The sequence below is a fragment of the Nicotiana attenuata genome, chromosome 2 (genome assembly GCF_001879085.1).
Source record: "Nicotiana attenuata strain UT chromosome 2, NIATTr2, whole genome shotgun sequence".
NCBI lineage: Eukaryota > Viridiplantae > Streptophyta > Magnoliopsida > Solanales > Solanaceae > Nicotiana > Nicotiana attenuata.
The window spans coordinates 94,607,132-94,627,967 of record NC_031990.1 but is presented as its reverse complement, the minus strand read 5'-3'; the positions used below and the strand labels follow the sequence as shown (position 1 = coordinate 94,627,967).

The 20,836-nt window shown below is 38.9% G+C and overlaps 1 protein-coding gene across 1 annotated transcript; it reads right to left on the bottom strand.

Moving 5' to 3' along the window:
* Positions 5,752-18,464, bottom strand: LOC109215461 (vacuolar protein sorting-associated protein 51 homolog). The gene is made up of 20 exons (XM_019379535.1): positions 18,044-18,464; positions 15,103-15,242; positions 14,750-14,804; positions 14,513-14,620; positions 13,733-13,831; positions 13,554-13,631; positions 12,719-12,796; positions 11,385-11,522; positions 10,394-10,494; positions 10,202-10,269; positions 9,794-9,867; positions 9,649-9,715; positions 9,200-9,315; positions 8,056-8,322; positions 7,851-7,967; positions 7,448-7,519; positions 7,301-7,351; positions 6,895-7,125; positions 6,640-6,816; positions 5,752-6,351 (listed from the first exon to the last, which is right to left on the bottom strand). Exons 1-20 carry the CDS (start codon positions 18,230-18,232, stop codon positions 6,235-6,237), a joined length of 2,343 nt encoding a protein of 780 aa, XP_019235080.1. The 5' UTR covers positions 18,233-18,464; the 3' UTR covers positions 5,752-6,234.

Sequence of the window (20,836 nt, the reverse complement as noted above, 5' to 3'; positions counted from 1 at the left end):
GCTGCGGTCGAACACAAAGACTACGGTCATATCAAAAGGCTACGTCCGAACACAAAGACTACGGTCATATCAAAAGGCTACGACCCAATTAACGTGACTCGGAGACGTCCGACTTCCGCCACAAAATCTAAAGGCCGTCAAACACTTAGAAAAAACTGGTTAATCAGGCTACCCTCGGCATAAGCAAAGGAGCTTCGATCATATCAGCTCCGAACAATGGAAAGGCGTCGAAACAATCAGCCTTCAGTGAAAAGGCTTCGAAACAATCAACCTTCAAGAGAACCTCACGAGGTACTCAATTATCGTCACATATAAACTTATAATCGAGGTTCTTATTTGATCCGTCGAAGAGTCAGACGAGCACAAAACATGCCAAGGCATAATCAAAACTTCAAAAGTCTTTAGCCAAAATAGGGGAAAACTATAGCCACATTAGAGGTCGAATCGACCAAACATAAAAAGAGCCTCAGGGCCAACATAAAGAGCCTAAGGTCCAATCCAAAGAGCCTAAGGGCCAATCTAAAGAGCCTAAGGGCCAAGTTGAAAGTTACCTAAGGGCCAATGTGTGAAAAACCTAAGGGTCGGTGAGCCCGAGTCAAAACTTGATTCGAGGACCAAGCCCTAAACGGTCAAATATTATCAACTGCTCATCAAGCACAAAAACCTAAAGGTTTTTATTTTGAAGTCCAACACATTGAACTAATTATCGGCAAGCATCAAAAGTCGAAACAAAACAAAGACACAAGCAAGTTGGAAATTTATACAAAGGTAAAACCAAAGGGTTTTTTATATATAATGATGGCACAAAGATACATTTACAACACCCCATAGGGAGACCTTTACACAAATCAAGAAAGAAAGACCTAGTCTATCCTTGGGGCCTTAGTCTCCCCCCCCCCCCTCTTGGGGGCTATGTCTTCGTCAACCCATAGGGATTAGCTCCCTCGCTGGCCCTTTACTCATTATCTTCAAATATCGGCTTCGAAATCAGAAAAATAAAGGGGTATGTATACACGTTCAGAAGCCCTTCTACATGGGCCATAATATCCTCTTCCCGAGAGGGTATCTGCAGCACTACTTTCTCTCCCCATCCACACTCTCTCCTCACAGCTTCGAGGTGTCTCTCCTCAATTGATCGAATGTACCTCGAAGCATGTTCTTGATGGCCAGGGGCATTGTGGAGTCTCTGTAGTGTAAGATCTTTCTTCAAAGCAAAACAGTTCGAGGTTAGCTCGCCAAACGTCGGCGGTGTACCACCGGCCGGTGGGAAGCAGAGGTGGGGCTTCCCTCTATCTGGTGAGCGGATTTGTACATGGTAGGCATGATTCCTTCAAAATAAGAAAGGGAAGGTGAAAACTCAGGCGAAAGCTTTGATCTGATGCGGCAGAAGAACTGGTGCAAGAAAGGAACTCTATAGAAAGAAATGGTTGCACAAAGAGGTAAAGCTCTTCATAAGAGGAAAAGCAAGTATATATAGGTAAAGAGCGGTGACTATTCATTAATATAGAAAGCCAACTAGCTCTGGCAAAGCAATTATGACTTCTGGGGAAGTGAGCCAATGGGTCACTTCGGTCACTTCACGGTCACATCATGAGAGTGACGCCATCGCACAACGTTTCGAGGGGTCGAGAAGCTAAATCGATTTCTTACCGAATCACCATAAGAAGGGCATGCGATTGGAATCAGAGCAGCCCGATTATAAAGGTCTCTGCTACTTCAAGGCCAAGCCCGAAGGATTCAAAATAAAGTTCGAGTTCGACCTTTGCATAAACGCTAAAACGCGGAACATTGAAGACATTAATACAAATTAAGAGTGAAACGAGAAGATTCTTTGTATTCCAAAAAGTGTATTTACATGAATACATTTACAAGGCTCTCACGTAGAGCCCACCACAAAAGAAGAAGAAGTAAAAAGAACCAAAAAGAGACCTAGTCTTCATCTTCACTGCTCTTCGAGCCGCTAGCGGAGCCCTCGTCGAAAGTGATCAGTACCGCCGACTCCTCTTCTAAGGCCTTCGCTTCCTCGATTTTGGTAGAGAGATCGAAACCCTTGGAGTGTACTTCCTTGACCCTGCCTTCGGGCTTCTAGTCGAGTATGGCCGAGGGTGCGAGTCAGCTTGAGCTCAGCCTCTTCAGATATCTTCCTGGCTCGAGCATTCGCCGCAGCGGCATCTTCCCGATATGAGAATATGAGTGCATCGGCTTCATACTTGACCGTGGATAAAGAGGCAGCCTATTCAGCATGAAGTGCCTTATATTTGTGGGCCTCCTCTTTCGCGCCCTGAAAAAGCTGTTGTGCCGAAGCCAACTTCTCTCGAAGAGTGTCCTTCTCAGAGGATATGCTGTCCATGCCCCGCTTCAGCTCGAGGATCTCAGCATCTTTGGCAACAATCTCGTCCCGAAGCTGCTCCATTAGATAATCCTTCTGCTTGATCTGAAACAACCAAGTCAAATTATTGGGCACCGAGCTATGAAAATAGAAAGAAAACCTTCAAAGGCTAAGTTACCTACTCGGCGAAGTTAGCCCGTTCTTGGAGCGCTTTCTCCGATCTAGCTCGGAGGTCGTTTAGCTCCTCCTCCCTTCGATCATGAAGAGTTTTGAGCTCATTGGACTCTAACAGGAGCTTCCCGAACTCCTCCTCGCAATGAGTCAGCTCGGCTTGTAATTTGGAAAAGGCCTGGTCATAGAGCATTGTGACCTATAACACAAAGGAAAGAAGGAAAAACGAGAATCAAAGCCCAAAGCACAAATGTTGTGTCAAGAAAATACCTATTTTTGGAGTTTCGCAGCCTCCTCGAGAATAATTGGGGCATCGAGATCAGCCTCCTCCTCAACGCCGGCAAAGTAATCTCCAAATATATCATTCTCTCCCTAGGATGCCCCCATATTATGAGTTTCCCTGTTTTGGGCATCCCTTAGTTGCCCTGGGGGAAACGACGAGCCTGGCGGAAGTTCACCTATGTTAGCAACCCCAATCGAGATCTCCTCGGCATAAGATGTTCCCTGGTCGATGATTGACTCGGGGGCTTCATTCAAACTCTCCTCGAGAGTCTCTTCAGCTCGAGGAGAGATCGTATCTGCAGCCCCTAGCTCGGCAATCTCCAGCTCAGCAGCCTTCGAAGCATCAACGTTTTGCTTCCCCCTAAGTACCAGTGGGAAATCATCATCATCTTTGTCTTCAGCACAAAGACTCTCAGTAGATACCGAAGTTAAGACCGTAGCATTGGCCCTAGGCTTTCGAGCCTTAGCTCTCTCTGGTTTCGGGGACTCCGTCGGCGTCTCCTTATTTCTCTTTTTGTCTTTGGCGGGTTTTTGGGTCTCCACTTAGCCAGGTGGAGTCAGTCTCATCGAAACGGCTTCCCTGAGGCCTGCGCAAGCATAAAAGGTCGATCATACCGCCAAGAAATCTTTTAATAAGGAATTCAGAAGCGACAGTGGTAAGAGCTTACCATGATTTTTGGCCTCCCATCGAGTTTTGGTCAAGTCACGCCAAACGCGCTTGTCATATGGGGAGGTGGAGTTTAAGAGTCGAACCCAGCCCGGAAGGTCCTTGGCCACTCCGGGGAACCACACGATGGCTATGCAATCGGAAATGAATCAATTCAAAAGGGAAAGGAATTAGTTCAAAAAGGGAAAACAAGGCATTTAGTTGATAAAGCATGTTCAGTGTAACGACACTTACGCCTCATATTACATTCCTTAGGGAATGGCATCTTCTCGGCAGGGATGAGGTCTGAAGTCCTAACTCGAACAAAGCGGCTCATCCACCCCCAGTCAAAAAACGCTTTTGAAGATCGACGTTGCAGTTTGATTAGGCCCCCTCGATAGAGACGAGGGATATACAATCTAATCAGATGGTCGAGGGTGAAAGGCATCCCCTCGCCATGTTCGAGAAATATCTAATCAAATTGACGATTCTCCAAAAAGAAGGATAAATCTGACCGAGCGCCACTCGATATTGTCGGCAAAAATTGAGGATCACTGGGTCTATTGGCGGAGAAGAAGAATCTACAGGACCAAAGGTAAAGGGATATGTGTATATGCTGAGGACACCAGCTTTGTGTGTAGTTATATCTTCTTCCGATGAAGGGATCTCCACTTGCATCGCCTCCCCCCAGCGGAAATCTACTTTAACCTTCTCTATGTCGGTTACTAAACTAATGTACCGGGACATGGGTTCACATCGGCCCGGTACCGAGGAAGGTTTATCAACTTTGAAATCGGAGGATGTTTCACAGGGCCCAGGAATACACTCCTCAGTACGGGGAGGTGCCGCTGTTTTGCTCTTAGATGAGCGTGACGAGGAAGGGGCTTTCTCTTTTTGAGGGACTGTCTTAGAAGTTTTTGCCCTGATTATGATAAAATTTCAAAGCAAGAAGAGATGAACACAGAAAGAAGTTGAAAACGGAATACTATTGGTGAAGATTTGAAGATTTGAAGATGCTGTAAAAGTGAAAAAGGCAAAGGATTGAAGTATTTATAGGAGCCATCTAAGTATATTGGAGGAGTTGAAAGGGCGACCAATAGCGATTCGTGGGCTTTTCGAGAACCGTGTTGACAAGACCTCTGTACAACCTTTCTGTCACATCAGTTATTGACCTCACGTGGCTGACGTCACGATGGGGATATGGAAGGCAAGGATTCAAAATCATTTCTTATCGTTTCACTCTAAAGATACGCGGGGACTATCTGTATACGGCCAAAATCGGGGAGTCTGATTTTGAGGTCTCTATGGCACTCCAAGCCCGGCCTCGAGAGGCTCGAAGCAGAGTTTAAAGTTCAACCCCGAAGTGCATCCCTCGAGAGAGCATATCGAACTTCAGTCAATCTCGAAGCAATACAAAATCGACGATCGTCACGGAAAGGCGGAAAATTCCCAAGGACACGTGGCTAGAGCTGATAAGGTCTACAAGAAATAGTACAAGTCCGTACTAAGCTATTATACAGTTGTACCAATAGCATTTTTTGTCATAATTAGGCATGTACTATGTTGGAATTCTCCTCTCATATATAAAGGGGACCCCTGTCATTTTGTAACACACATGAATATTCACTGCAATAGAACATTCTCTACCTTTCTTGCTTAAACGTGCTCAACAATTACTTTACAGATTTATTGTTCTTCATTTATTATACTTCATTTACTGTTCTTCATTCATTGTGCATTATTATTCATTATCAACCGTTAAAGACTGCCCTCGAGGCTCGATATCACTGAGCTCGAGGCCCCCTGTCTTGTGACAACTTTGGTTTGCATTTCTTACTTTCCTTACTCTTAATATTTCTCACTTAACAACTAGTATTAAAATAAATCACATATTTTTAGAACCACAAATCAAATATAATTGTTAATACTGTTTTTCAGGTAAACAATCTTGAAGAGTTAGAAAATAAACCTTGAGTAAAAATATACATGAATTTTATTAAAAATTTATGGTACCTTGGTAAATTTTGACTTTAGGCCAACGATTTCAGTGAGTCGGCCCTGATCCTCGCGTAGAAATTTATTCTGCCAGATTGCATGTGCTTAGAATTTTTGTGACTAGGTGCTTCTATGCCATCCAATTCTCCTCAATTGATGTACTCACTAAGTCTTTTATCATCTCAATCATTTTTTTCCCTCAAAGTTGGATCATTAACTCATATCAGGAGTCCAATTCTCTTGATTAAAAAAAAATTAAGAATCTAATTCTGGCAGGCCAGAAATTGCTCAAGAAAGTTGATGATTATCATAAAGATGGACTGTAAGCTAATTAAAATTGACACTATTATTCTCGCTACCAGCTAAAATGTAAACACATGTTTTATTTGGTAATGTCATATATTAACACAAAAGAGGAAGAAGAAACATCTTCCATTGTAGGTGGGCTTGACTAGCCCTTTCAGGATACAAGTCTCATTACATTCCAGTAAAGGCAAACAAAGACAAATGTTAAGAGTCTGCTCAATACAACAAGTTTTGGTTTCCCCTTCTAATCGTTCGGAGGAGCTTCTAGCAACACGGCATCTTCAGGAATTCGGGAAACAGAAGTTCTCCAGGGGAACTTAACGTCTTTCTATGGAAATGGTAGCTGAGGAATAATGCTTATATCCAATAGGTTGTATATAATCCATACACCAAAAGGCTTACATGGCTAAAGTGTTTCCTTATATACGTGCATAGCCTGTTAGCCAGCATCTTGTGAACGCTTTCAGATCGCAGCAAGCTCAACAGTAGTACGGCTCCCACATTATTATGAGGTATTACCCTGCTCCGAAGTCTTTGCCAACTTTGCTTGGGTAAGCCTGTCCAGGATAGGAGGTTCCAAAGGAATGGGATCAAGACAACGCTCAGCAGCAGCAACAATTACCTGTTTAGAAAGATAAATTCAGTTCGACTCTTGTTAGGCGAGAACAATTAGAAGCATTCAGCATATCATGTACAATTGCAAGCAACTAAACAGAGATGCTTCTGAGGGAGTTAGGGAGAGATGTAACATAAACAAAAGCAAGTAATAATGACGAAAGGAATTTTTTAGGTAATTCTCTTACTGCAGAAAAAGAAGCTATTAAAGAGGATACTATCATGCTACTAGTGCCAAAAGGTTCCTTCGACATAATAGCTCTAGAATACAATAGCGAGGCTTTTGTCTCTTTACCTCATCAAGTAAAAAATCAACAGCAGCTTCATCATCGGCAGCGTCCTTAAGAGTGGTTTTAAGAAAATGAATGTCCAGCTGAATTTGTTGAAATCCGCTACGGTTAAAAGTCTGAAGTCGGACATATTCTTGCAAACTCTTCAAGCAAAGTTTTATAATAGTAGTTATTACTGATTCCTGCAAATTAAAGGCATTCTAATCAATTGTTTTTCAAGATAAATGCAGTTTACCAAGTGACAAGCACTAGCACTCAACCTGTGTATGTTCAACTTTTGTAAAAATTTCCATCTTCTGCTTAAACAATTTCGCCAAATGGGACTCAAGAAGCTGACTTCTAGCCTTCTGGGTATTTGACCGTACCATTCTGTCATCTCTTAATGGATTACTACGGGAGGAAGTGGTGCTCCCATTGCTGTCAGTACGGCGATGCTTACGGTTGAGCCCTTCAGGTAATATACTCTTTACTTCATTGAAGATACCATCTAGCTGGCGATGAGATCAAATAGAAAATGTTAATCTTCTACTAATCTTATTTCATGTCTCTTCTCCGAGAAGAAGTATAATCAATTACATAATTACAACAAGGATGTAAGTTTTCTCCCACGCTGCAGTTTAACTTCCCATTCTTAGAACAGGAAAAGAAGATAAAACCAAGGTTTACCTCTTGAAGAAGCAGATCAACAAACATATGAATTTCCCTGGGTTCTTTATGCTGTACAAAGAGGAAAGGTAAGGAAACATTAGCACAAACCATTCACATTGGTCTGCTCGGGTAATGAACTCCAACCTCATCGTATGTTCTGCTTACCTTGACCCAATTTGGTGTGGTAAACCTTTTTTTCAACACAACTGATATCTTCTGAGTTCTCATGTTAATATACTGAGAGTAAATTGAGATGAAGAGAATCAGAATTTGATTTCATAATCTATTAATGAAGGTAATAAAACAAACACTACAAGCTTCATGTTTCATTTATAGAATTATCATCAAGCTAAGAAGACAATTTAAAATTCAAAACAGAGAAATATGCTACAAAGATAACTGTGCATACCATGCACGTTAGCAATATAAGACTACTCACGGCAGAGACATTAAAACTTTCTCAGTAGTTAAACACGATAATTCAAATTCTGTAGTTAAGCCAGTCACTGAAACAGAATAATGGTGTTGGACATCTGAAAAGAAAATGCACAGATTCTATGGTACATACATGTTGCAAGAATTTTTCACCGGCTGCTCTGAAGGTGCGACAAATTTCTGCAGGAATAAAAGCTGGGCCATTTTCATAGCCCCGAGACCCACCACCAGAAAAAGAGGAGGCAATTTCCTGAAAGATTTGAAATGTTCATAAATACCCAGTTAAATGGGGCGGAATATATAATTATACTGGTTATAACTATTAGACAACTCCTTACCTCGGTAATTCTGGGAATAGCATTTTGCTCCACAAAAACAGAGAGTTGAGCCAGTAAAAGAACAAGCCCAGGAAGTATTTTGTCTCCCTGTATTCTCTCCCGAAAGCTTAGGTCTTGACTGGCTGAATATTTCTTTCCAGAAAGTAAGAGAAAATGATCATTAAGTTTCCTGAAGAAGTCCTGAAATCCTTCTTGTACCCAGTCAACGATCAAGTCTCTCAATTTAGAAAGCAGTTCCAAGTTTTCATCAAGAAGTTGACGGAAATCCTGTCATATGAGAAATTAAGTAAAGGTGTAACTCAAACTAAATTGACTTGGAACTTGGTGCCTGTAGTGTGATACTGATTTTATAGCTTCTTTTTGTCCGTTGGACAGTAGGATTTCTTGTGACATAGGGAGCAAGTTTTGGTCTAGTTGAGTTATATTCCAGGCAGTTGTTTTGGCCTAATTCGTAGTTAAAACTATCTGTCAGTTACTTGAGATCAATTTTATTGTTGTCTCTTACAACAGAGAGCATAGAAGCATTTCGGTAATTTAATAGCGGTACAAATTTGTTAAAGCATGCTTATATTTTTGGCAATGTAACTTCATCAGTAGAATCGTTCAGTATATATGACATTGCTATTCCAAAAATTTTAAAAGCATTCCAGAGGACAATTCACAAGAACATGAACTCACATAACAACAACAACAACATCAACAACGAACCCAGTGTAATCCCATAAATGGGGTCTGGGGAGGGTAGTGTGTACGCAGACCTTTACCCCTACCTTATAAAAATAGGGAGGCTGTTTCCGATAGACCCTCGACTCAAGGCACAATGGAAGAACATGAACTCACATGGAGATGGATTTTACTGATCGAAAGTTCTCAACCTATTACTTTTAAGAACTTTTCAGTCTTTTACTTCTATATCATGCAGATTTCTAAATTTATTTCCAAATAGATTCTGATGCTGAAACTGAACACTGTAGAGGGAAGAAGTAGAATTGATCATCATATACCGACAACTTGACAATCTCTCTCAGCCTGCAGTCCTATAACCGGCAAACTAACAGCTTTAAAAGCCTTTGGGCAAATACATGAACTATTTGACACAAGGATATATAAGGACTCTGCATAAGTGCACTTCTTCTTATTTTACCAGTAAGACATCCATGCTGCCTTGAACTAGAGCCTTTTTACTGGCCTCAAATGTGGCCTCCAAAGAATATTCTTCTTCAATACCCTCCATTTGCTTACCGACTTTTACAACAGCACCTGCCAGTTCAAAAGAATAAAGTACAATCAAAATTAAGATGAATTAGAACTCCCGCAAAACATGTGATTTCAATATTAAGGTCATAGTATTTATAGACATAATTTATTTTCTCAAGGTTAATTATTTAGAATGAAAAAAATTCTTTGGTAACATAAGTTTCCTATCCACTGTAAATTGAGCTTTGCATCTTACATGGAACAAAATATAAGATAGAACTCAAACTTCTGAAGAACAATTTTCACTCGTATATCTTTTGAAATACAAAAAGGTAAGTTAAATCCATATTTTTTAAGTTAAATATTATCTATTTATTGCAATTTAACAGTACAAACCTGAAATATCAAGTAGAAGATGGCTAAATCTGCTACCAACGTATTGTTTAACGGCAACGTGAGCAGCCTGAAACAACACGGTCAGTACAATGACGACAATAAAACATTACTGACTAATAAGAGGTAGCTGTCTATTATAAGCAACCTCCATAGTAAAATCACGCAGACCAGCCTCAGGTAACACTTCATCCATCAGAAGCACATCGGTCCAAATAATCCCTGACGAAGTACGGGTGTCATAAGATACAATTAGATCTTGTTACAGTGTCATCATAGAAGTGCTATCCATGAAAAGCTTGGTTATAGAAACAGTGGACATGACATTTTAGAAACCAGAAGAAACAAATAAACAAGCAAGACTGAAACCAAGAAGAAAATCAATAGTATCAAGCATCTATTACAGGGAGCAATGCTGTAAGGTAACATAAGAAAATGATGTCCAACGAAGGAGATAAAGAGGAGCAGTTGAAATGCAAAACTAAAGTTGAATATGCAAAATAAAATAGAAGCCAATAGTACATCTGTTCATGAGGCAAATGCTAGTGAAACTTACTTAACATGGCAACAAGATTGGAAGAAGCAAGTCGTTTCTTGATGTGCTGCTGGGCGGCTTCAAAATGCCTAAATTTGGAAGCAGGTGGAATTGTAATATTAGTCGCAGATATGACAATATTCCGCACAAATGATGATGAGATAACAAAATCAGCTTCACCAAGAAAGGGGGTGGTGAATAAGAATTGCGTACATTTTAGGTAAATTTTGTGCAAGTCTAGAGAGTTGCTGTTCTGAATCATGGAAAATAGCTCGATAAGCACGGAGAGCCTCGGCAAATTCGCGAATAGATGCCTAAGTCATGAATAGGACAAACATAAGGATAATTATAATTAGTATCAGGAAGGAGAAAAAATAAGTATTACACCAAACAATTCATATCCAGAAGCATACTTATTTTTTGGGTACGAAATCCAGAAGCATTTTTTTGGTTTCACCGTCTTATTTTAAGGAAAATGGGGGGCACTAGCATGTTGCATAACAAATATCTCAGCAAAGTAGTCTTTCACATAAATGTGCAAGTCATGTAACAATGCAGTTCAATTGAAGTTTAAATATGTAGAGCTTCTTTTCCCAAGTACTATTCACACTCTTATCGTACATTCCTCCCTTTTGTAGTGATAATATCCACCTCTTTGCAAGGTTAGGAGGGGTACCCATCTTACAAAACAAATAAAGGGAATATTATTAATGTAACTCATCAAAAACATCATTGACATTATTTCATATCACTATCTTTAGTTTTAGTCATCTGTAACCTTAGTTAGAGATAACGTCTTATTTAGTAGTTAAAGATAGAGTCTTCGCTGTCAAAGATATTTAACTTGTTCAGCGTTTCCTGTTCTATAAATAGGATCTTTACAAACTTTTGAAAACAACATTTCAAACATATTTGACAAATCAAACCGAATATTAAAATCTCTAACTCCTGATGCCCTCCATTCTCCCTTCTTCCCCCCTTCTTTTTGTGTCTTCCTCCCTGTTTCTATCTATTCTCTCCCTACCCTCCCCCCCCCCCCTCCTCCTTCTCCTCTCCCTATCTTCCATCTCTCCCTCATAGTCTTCTCTCTTTCTCCTTCTTGTTTCTTCCCCCTGCTTTTCTCACATCTCTTTTGGTACTACATCAATTAGCCAGCATAAAATAGCAACTTCAGACCATGAGCAATGACCTTGCTTTAACGCACCTCATGTGCAGCAGAAGTAGCTGATTCAGGAGAGTTTCCTTGATCTGCTGAAGCGTGGGGTATTTCCTTAGATTCCAGATGGAGATCCACAAGGAACTGTTCTAGTTTTTCAAATAGTTGCACTTTCAAATTATCAACCTGAAAAAAAACATAGACATTCAAAGACCAACATGGAAAGAAGAAGGCAATAGAGCTTTCATTAATCTTAATCACAATATTGAACTAGTTAGCAAAGAGTAACAACAAACACAAGAATTTTATTGCAGTCAATTTTTTATATTTACAAACTAAACTCAAAGATAGATAGTTATTGTCATATTGATATCCAGTGAGTACGAGGTCGCGAGTTTCCTCTTTATATTTTTTTTTTTTTTTTTTGGATAAGGCTAGACTGCAAGTTTCCTCTTTACATTTATTTTTCTTTTCTTGTTGAGGAACTTATTTCAACAAGCATGCGATGTATATTCCATATCATGAGACCAGCATATAAATAACTTTACTTACCAACAAACCACCATGTCCTTTTGGCTCTATAAACATAAAAAAATGACCGCATTCACCGCCGTTAGCACTACATAAAACGCATCCTTCAAATTTTCAAGTCTCTACTTGAGAAAAGAAAAGGATAAAATTGAAGAGGCATATTAGACAAAAGAAGCTGATTTCAATTCAGCGGTATTGACAACTGTAGGGTTTTGATTATAGTACAGGAGACATAAGGTACTCATATCTTTTTTCCTATCTTAATAGGAAATTTACCATAATCCTTTTAAATACCTAACACGTTTCCCGTTAAGGTATGTATGGCTAAGAGAAAAAGAAAAGGACCTTACCATATGGCTATTAATATACGAAAATCATTTCGCTATGTACTTCACATGTTGCTTACCACATTCCTCCTGCTATGCACTTCACATGTTACTTACCCGCATCCCTCCCCAACCATTCTTTACATCAATGATGTAATGCATCAAGTTAATCTATTCTGCAATTGCTTCACTTGGACCAAACTTTTAACAAAATGCAGCAATTTCATGAATTATTGGAGCAAGGCACGGCCAAATTGAGGTCAACGACATGCTCATCTTCACAGGATGGAGAGCTTAGAAAGCAACTAGAAGTTAAGCTTCTTTCCGAGAAAGGGAGGGTGACATGTAAAATGGGAGGGAAGGACTACATCTTTTTACTACACATTTACTTGAATTAAAGGAGAGTGAAATTCTTATAAAATTGAAAATCTCATCTAAAATAAATTCAAGAATAAGGTGAACCATGCAAAACAAGTAATAGAAATGCTCCTATATGGAAGCAGAGGAAAAAGGTGTGACACGGACCGGAAAATTTAACAGCTTAAGGAGCATAACAGCTTCAGCCCTAGCTTGTATTGAGTCAGAATCTGAAAATACCTTTCCCTGAAACCAAAGAAAAAGTAATATGAAAGATCACCTCTGATCATTTTTGCCAAGTTCTTGAGGAAAAAACAAATAACTTGAACTAGTATCCTGTAAACTTGTATTCAGATTCACCTTTTTCCCCTACTTGAAAATTAGCCCTTAGAGAGAGGAAGATGAAAACAATCCCCAGCATGGCATAGATCTAAATGGTTCATAGGGATTATGACACTTAGCTTCGTTTATTTAGAAAGGAGATGATATAAAGGGAAGGAGAGGGAAGTAGGGAACCAGGCGACCACTCTAAACACAAAATAAGTACTCCCTCCTGATTGTAAATGCTAGAGCCGCCCAAAGGGTGGTCTTTAGCACCCCTTGTGGGTGGCTGCCACCGAAGTGGTAATTAGTACTCCCTCCATCCCAACTTATGTGACAATCTTTCCTTTTTAGTCATTCTCAAAAAGAATGACACATTTCTATATTTAGTAACAATTTAACTTTAAAATTCATGTTTTACCCTTAACGAAGATGATTTAAAGCCCCACACACTTTTATGGTTTGTTTTAGACCACAAGTTTCAAAAGTCTTTATTTCTTTCTTAAACTCCATGCCCAATCAAACACCCTCACATAAATTGGGAGGGAGGGAGTACTATTCTTTGTCTTCTCTCCTCTCTTTCCTTCCAAATCCTTCCATCTTAACATAATGTTTGACTCAGTTTAAGTACCTCAACCAACTATGGCATTTCTCGAGAAAGTAACTAGAAAAGAGAAGAAACCTGCAAATTCTTTGTAATAACAGCAATTGCTTCCTCTGAGGCTCTTTTGCAATCCTGGAACGAAGAGTCCCCATATGCCTGGTGATAAAAAAGTACTGACATTAAAGATGAGACTTTTACATGCGTTAACATCATATAGACGGTGAAGAACAGTGGAGCAAGGACCCCTATGCACAAACCTTGAAAATGGGCATGGCTCCAGTGTAGTATTTCACTGCATCAGCATAGGCTTCTGATTTGATACACTTCGCTAACCTAGCGGGTAGATCATATATGAACTGCTCTTTTCCACAGAAGATGAAATCCGTGTAACTCACACATCACCAGAAACCAACTTTTATACAATGCATAGCAGCACACGACAAGGAAGTAACATGATGAACCTGAATAACAAGTCTATATGATGGCCAAGGTAATAAGACCTTTTATTTTCTTCAATTAACATTAGTATTAATTTACAACTTCACCAATCCTTTTTTGGCAGTGGACTATTTACCAGCTCCAAAGATCTGGTGGCTAAAATATGGAATGGCTTACTAGTTCCTCTTCCTAAGAACAATTTTCAGTTTTTCACTTAATAAGTAAAATTTGCTCTACATATCCCCATAAATAATGAGTTCAAGTAAATTGTACAGTAAGTATGTCATTTTTCGATTAACATCTGGATCAATCTACAATTTCACTGTCGACTGAGCATCTCATTCCCCCTTGCTTAAATCATATTTATAAGCATTTCCCTTTGCTTAAATCATAAAAAGTCAAAAGTTAACCTGCTCAAGATATCGGGGGGCTATAAAGGAAATGTCTTATTACTCTCTCCTCATCCCTAACAGCAAACATAACTTAGTTCAAAAGGTTGTTATAAGAATCCAGAGTTGGTAACTTCAATCCTGAATAAGAAAAGACATGTTTTACAGTGGAGTAAGACATTGCAAGAGTTTAACACCTCATTTTATTACCTGCACTTTGCGTAGAAGATTACGGGTCCGATGCAACTTCTCTATGTGCTCTCTCTTCTCAAAAAGAGAAGTATTGACCCCATCACTTTTAGATTGCACGGACATTATCTGCAAATAAATGAAAGAAATCAAACTCTTGACACGCAGTTTTCAATGTTTTGCTGCTTGAGTCATGATTATAACCAAAAAACAATAAAATACTTCTTTAAAATGGTAAAAATAATACTAAAGAAAAACCTTTTCAAGAAGCTGCTCCATATTTGTCTCCATGCCAACAATATTATTTTTCATCCTGGAAAAGTAATCTTATAGGTGAGTTCTTCTTTAATGCCAAATGAGAACATGACAAGATAAAACCCAGTTAGTCCTGATTCAGCATACAAGCTGAAGCCAAGCATAATAATTTAGGAAACTACTAACAATTGCATGATCTCCCTTATTGTTGAGCACCGATACTGAGGAGCCATGAAACATGCTATAAGTACTAACAAACTCAACCTACATAGAGTTAAGTTGCAACTATATCCCCCTAATATCTGCCACATACGAGATGAAGTGGGTTCAGAACAACATTCTGAAATAGGGTTTACCTTTTAATTGTATCTGTGGCACTTACGAACTTGTTGTAATTTTCATATACCAGCATTTGCAGGTCAGTATCGAGATTCTTTATCTCAGCAGCCATTTCGACATGCCTGTGAAGCAGACCTTCCAAATTGGACTTCTGCACCTGTATGATTGGTGAAATATGTCATTTCTCTTTTCCGGGACTAGAAAAGATGCATGATTAAAAGAGCAGCTTACTCCTTGGGAAAGCAACAGACTAAATAAAGACCCCCCCTGATAAGTACATAACTTCGCAAATACAAAAGCTTTTAAGAAGACACTACGTTAAAGCCAAACAATCACGTCCATTGTGTCAAAGTTTGCTCCTCTAACTTGAGTAGGATGAGATAAATGGGAAAAGTATATTGTACTAGTAATACTGATTGATTCTGTTGCAATAGACTGCTGAACAAAAGTGTCACAACTCATTTTCCTTTTCTTTTCTTCCAGCTACAAGGATTAAACTGACATGGGGCTTTTCTGCCTCTTCTTTGATTCTTTCAGCCTTCTGCTAAGGTTACCAAAAAACTGCCATGGTAATTAGTGCCCTCCATCTCAAAAGGAGCAGTTACCCTATTCCGTTAAACAAGGTGGAGCTTGATTATTACATTGACTATGCATATCCAATTTTACATCCCAAAACCCAACTACCAATGTAGTTTTCAGGTATTGCTATTTGGTAGTAATAGAACCCAAAGTTGTAGTATCATTTTTCATGCTTGTTTACAATTTCTATTCTTTTAATAAGTAATAACTGTACTCGTATAAAAGAATACACAATAGGTGACCGTTCTTATCAAAAGCTTTACAGAATTAATACAGTTTTAGAAGATCTTAAACTAGTAACATAACGTTGTCTGCTCTGAAAAACGGGAAAAGAAAAAAAGAGTATAAGACATTTTCTCGAAAGGATGTCAGAATTATTTACTACACGGTGAAAACATTTTATTTTCTTTCTTTCAAAGATGTCGATCCAACGCAAAGAAGGAAAGCAATCCATATTTTTTCTAGTTTTTAGGTATTGCCTTCCCATGTTTGTTGTTGATGCTATAAGCATCGATGCAAATAGATCAGGAGAGAAGAAAGAGCGAAGCCAAGATAATTTTTTATGACGGTGGTGTCCGGGATAGTTTGCGCGCACCTCAATTACTCAACCGGGTAACTGCTATCTTCCACCAGCACAAGTACTGGGTATCTCTGCCAGTGGCGGATCCAGGATTTTGAAGTTGTGGGTGCTCGCCGATAAAAACTTTAAAAGAAGAGGAAAAATGAATTTACTTGTGGGTGCTCGCTCAATATTTATCTAAATATTTGTACAGTTGCCTATATAAATTTATTAATATGGTCAAAGTTAATGGGTGCTTAAGCACCCATAACTCCCTATGTGCATCCGCCACTGATCTCTGCCCACCAAGGGTAGGGAAGTCAAGATTTCGAAATTGTACTCGATACGGAGTTCTAACCCAAACTAAAGGAGCAACCATATACACATCCCAAGTATTCTTTCTTTTTCGAGGGTACCTAAAATATGTAAACCATAGAAGGATTTCTCTGTGTTAAAATAAGGGCAATGGTCAAGAGTAACTAATTGAAGCCTCTCTTTGTTTAGCTACATAAATGAATTAGGTAGAATATGGCGTTATAGATCGGTACTGAGCACTTCTATGCTCCTTTCTTGCTACTGGATCTGTCATCCATTGCAGTTAAGGGGTAGGGAAAGTTCCAGTTACTTCCAGTTGTGGAGAATGATATTGGATGTGCACAATGATGATAAGCTGCAACCACCTTCCAGGCCATGAAGCTAACAGTTCTAAGACATATTACCAAGAAGAATTCTTTCTTCACCTCCATAAGCCGGGAAGGTAAGAAGTTAAGCCATTATTGCAAGGTTGTCCATGGGGGGTGCAATTTTTGGTTTCTCAGGCAAGAATGAAGGAAAAGCTGACATCTTTGACTTGCTTGATTGAACTTAGAATTTCTGGAAGACCAGCGAGGAAGTGCTAGAGCTTGGACACAAAAGATAGTTACGGTTCATTATTTTATTCCATTGTTCGTTAAGCAATTAAGGAGCTCCATTCCATGTTCAAAATCACAGTATCATCTAATTAAGCCTTCAATATTACAGATAACTTTAGAAAGCAAGAAAACTGAACACCTGAATCTTTCTAAACTCATACGTCCCCTTAATCAGAGTTGATGAAGCTTTTGAGCTACGAGTTCAATTGAATCTGGTTTTTCTGACATGGAACATAGATATAAATATACGTGAAAAACAACAAAATTCCAATAAATATTATGACTTGAACACATATGTTCAAAAATACGACGAGTTTGATGCTAAGAACTTAAAGGCCGAACCTATCAAGTTCAAATCCCGAATCAGCCTCTGCTACCATTTTCTTAGCTCTACCAATATTTATGTATGAACTCCATCAAACCAAACCTCTACATTTCTCCAGCATATCTTCAAAAAAAATTGTTTGAACGGGCCTCTAAGATCATTTTACGTGGCATTCCACACAACTTCAACCTTCTTTGAGCTACATAAATTAGCTTTACTTATCAAAAATATTTATTTTTTTATGATACCCGTACTTCTAAATGAGTTTAAGCTCTATGCACTAACGATTTACAGGTACTTGTAACTAATAAGATTGATTGGTAACCTAAAATAAATGGTCAATAGCCTGCTATAACAGGTCAAATTACACTGATTATGTAAAAACATATATTTTACAATGTCAGTGTATATAACTTAAAATTTTCAAATTGCTAAGTGAAGAAAAAATTGGAATAATATAAAACAAAACATATTTAATTTACTCAAAATTAAAACTAATCCAATACCATCTATTTTTTTTATTCACAATTGATCCGTAAAAAGTAAATAACAGATGTAAAAGGAGAGAAAAATGAGGGGCATACAAGTAAATTCATGTACTGATCGGGGTCGAAGGAGGTGGTATTGATGGTATCCAAAGTGGCGAATCTGGAAACAGCATTGAGCGGCGGCGTTGAAGAAGTAGAATTAGGATCTGGAGAGTAGAAACTTGATAATAGATCTCTCATTCTCTTTGCTTTATCGTCCATTGCTACATCTTCCTCTGCCCCCATTTTTGTTTCTATTGAATTCACGATTTGTTCCTTTTTGCTCGAAGTTTCAAAGACTGCTGCTGGAGTACTGAAGATTTGAGATCTGCTGTTGTTGGTTGTTTATCTATGGCAGCGAAACAATCATGTAAAAATACAGTGATCAAATGAGATTTTAGAATAACAGGTTATTAAAAGGCAGAAGTCGAATATTCTAATTGCGATTTTTAATTCGCAAAGACTAAATGCGATTCGCAAAGGTGACTTATTGCGGTTAATAAGTCAAGAAGGGTAAAGCGATTTGTAAGTCTCGGAGCTAATTGCAATTTATAAGTCGTGGAAGCAAATTGCGATTATTAGTCCCACATGGTAACTACAGTATAGTAACCCCCGAGCCCGGGGTCGGCGGGGGTTGCCAGACGAAACAAGAGAACGGAAGACCACTTGGCGTTGGATGCCCTTTAACCTTCCCACAATTTGCAATTTATAAGTTGCAAATATTAATAGAATTAATATCAACAGCATACCCAATATAATCACATATGTTGGGGCTTGGGAAGGATAGTGTACGCAGACATTACCCTTACCTGATGGAGATATAGAGTTGCTTCTAATAGACCCTCGGCTTAGGAAAGCATAAACACCACATTAGTGAAAAGAAAAACAAGAAGGAACAACGCCAAGAAGCCATGTAAAAGCAGCATAAATATCACAAGATAGTAAGATGACCGAAATGCAAGCAACGATACGAAGTCATAGGAATTTAATACCAAGAGAATGCAAGAGTATAGACTAATACTATCGTTACGCTATGAACAATCTAGACTATCTAACCTACTACGTACCCTAATTTTCAACCTTCACACCTTCTTATCAAGGGTCATGTACTCAGTGAGCTGTAGTTGCGTCATGTCTTGCCTAATCACCTCTCCCCAATTTTTCTTCGGCCTACCTCTACCTCTTATTAGGCCCTCCAATGTCAACCTCTCAGACCTCCTTATTGGAGCGTCTGTGCTTCTCCTCCTCAAATATCTAAATCATTTAAATTTCGCTTCCCGCATCTTGTCCTTAATAGAAGCCACACCCACCTTGTCCCGAATAAATTAATTTCAAGGGTTATTGTTCAATTTTTACTTTATTGCATTCAAATTATTAAACTATTTTTTATTAAATGAATTTACTCATTTTTATCTAAGTATCATGAAAAGCTACGTACTTATGGGCAAAGTAGCTAAAGTAGGTGTTTTAGGCCCCATAATTGTGGGGACCCAAATTTCCAGTTAGTAGGTGTACATAATGCTGTATGGTGGGCCGGGCTGGGACCGGGATCGGACCGGGCCCGCGGTCTTAACGGGCTAAACGGTCCTGGCGGGCCGGTCCCCAATGGTGCAGGAGGCCCGTGGCGGGCCGGTTCACTTCTATAAGCCCACGAGCCCGGGACCGGCAGGCGGGCCTGGGCCGGTTCAACCGGGCCTAACGGGCTCCAACGGCTATTTTTTAAAAAAAAAAATGAACGGTCGGATTTTTAAAATCTAGCCGTTGGCTTTCATAATTTATCCGTTGGCCACTTTAAAAAATAGCCATTTGGCCCCCAAACTTTATATAATTATACTTTTTCCCAATTCTCAACTATAAATACCCCCTCATTCTTTCATTTTTACTCACCAATTCATCAATCTCTCTCAATCTATATCTAATTCTCTTCTATAATTGATTATTTTATTATTGCAATTTCGTGAAAAATTGTGAAGTTGGTGAATTGAAGTATTCAAGTCTTCAATGATTTTCAATTTTCAAGAAGTTGTTCGGCAATTCGGTAAACTCGTTCTAACTCTTAAGTTTTAAGAATATATTTTTGTGTGTTTTAGTTTGCATAATTGTAATTAATATGGCATTTTCTTTGAAAAAAGTGTTTGGTGGTAAGGGAAAAGCTAAAATTGGTGAAAGTAGTCGCCAACCTATTACCTTTCCCCCGGCTCCCCGACCCAGACTTGTTACCCGTCCTGCTGCTCCTATTATTCTTGGCTAGGCACATACAAACACACCCTAGAGATAAAGTTAGATATTTGCAAATGAAAGCGCAGCTAGAGGGGACAAGTGTAGATACTGCGGTTAACCCTAGCACAGGTTCAAATCTAGTTCAACCAGGAATTAACACTGTGACCGGAGGTATTTTATATTACGATCCAAATAAAGATCGTGAAGAATTAGCAAAGATGGTTACCGTTATGTGCTTACCCTATACTTTTCCTTCTAATCCTAATTTTGTGCATTATATTAGAAAAGTTTTTAATCCTACTTATAAAGGTTGCCTCGCGCAACAGTTAAGAACGATATTTATAAATATAAACATGAATATGAACAATATTTGCGGTATTTATTTACTCATATAACTAATCGGATTTCTATTACTACTGATATTGGTAGAAGTAATAATGACTGTGATTATCTAACTGTTACAAGTCATTGGACAGATGAGGAGTGGATAATGCAAAAACGCATTATTGCATATAGAATAATTAATTCACGTCAGACAGGTAAGTTTATTGCTAACACTGTTGCAGATATTTGTAGATATTTCTGCATTAGAGATAAAATAATGGCAATTTCTATGGATAATGCTTCTAG

What these genes read in the sequence shown, in the direction of transcription:
- LOC109215461 (XM_019379535.1), bottom strand. Translation starts at nt 18,232, where the DNA reads ATGGGGGCAGAGGAAGATGTAGCAATGGACGATAAAGCAAAGAGAATG. An exon ending in GCCACAGATACAATTAAAAG is followed by an intron (nt 14,805 to 15,102) that starts GTAAACCCTATT and finishes TTACTTTTCCAG; the next exon opens with GATGAAAAATAATATTGTTG. An exon ending in CCACACCAAATTGGGTCAAG is followed by an intron (nt 7,352 to 7,447) that starts GTAAGCAGAACA and finishes CTCTTTGTACAG; the next exon opens with CATAAAGAACCCAGGGAAAT.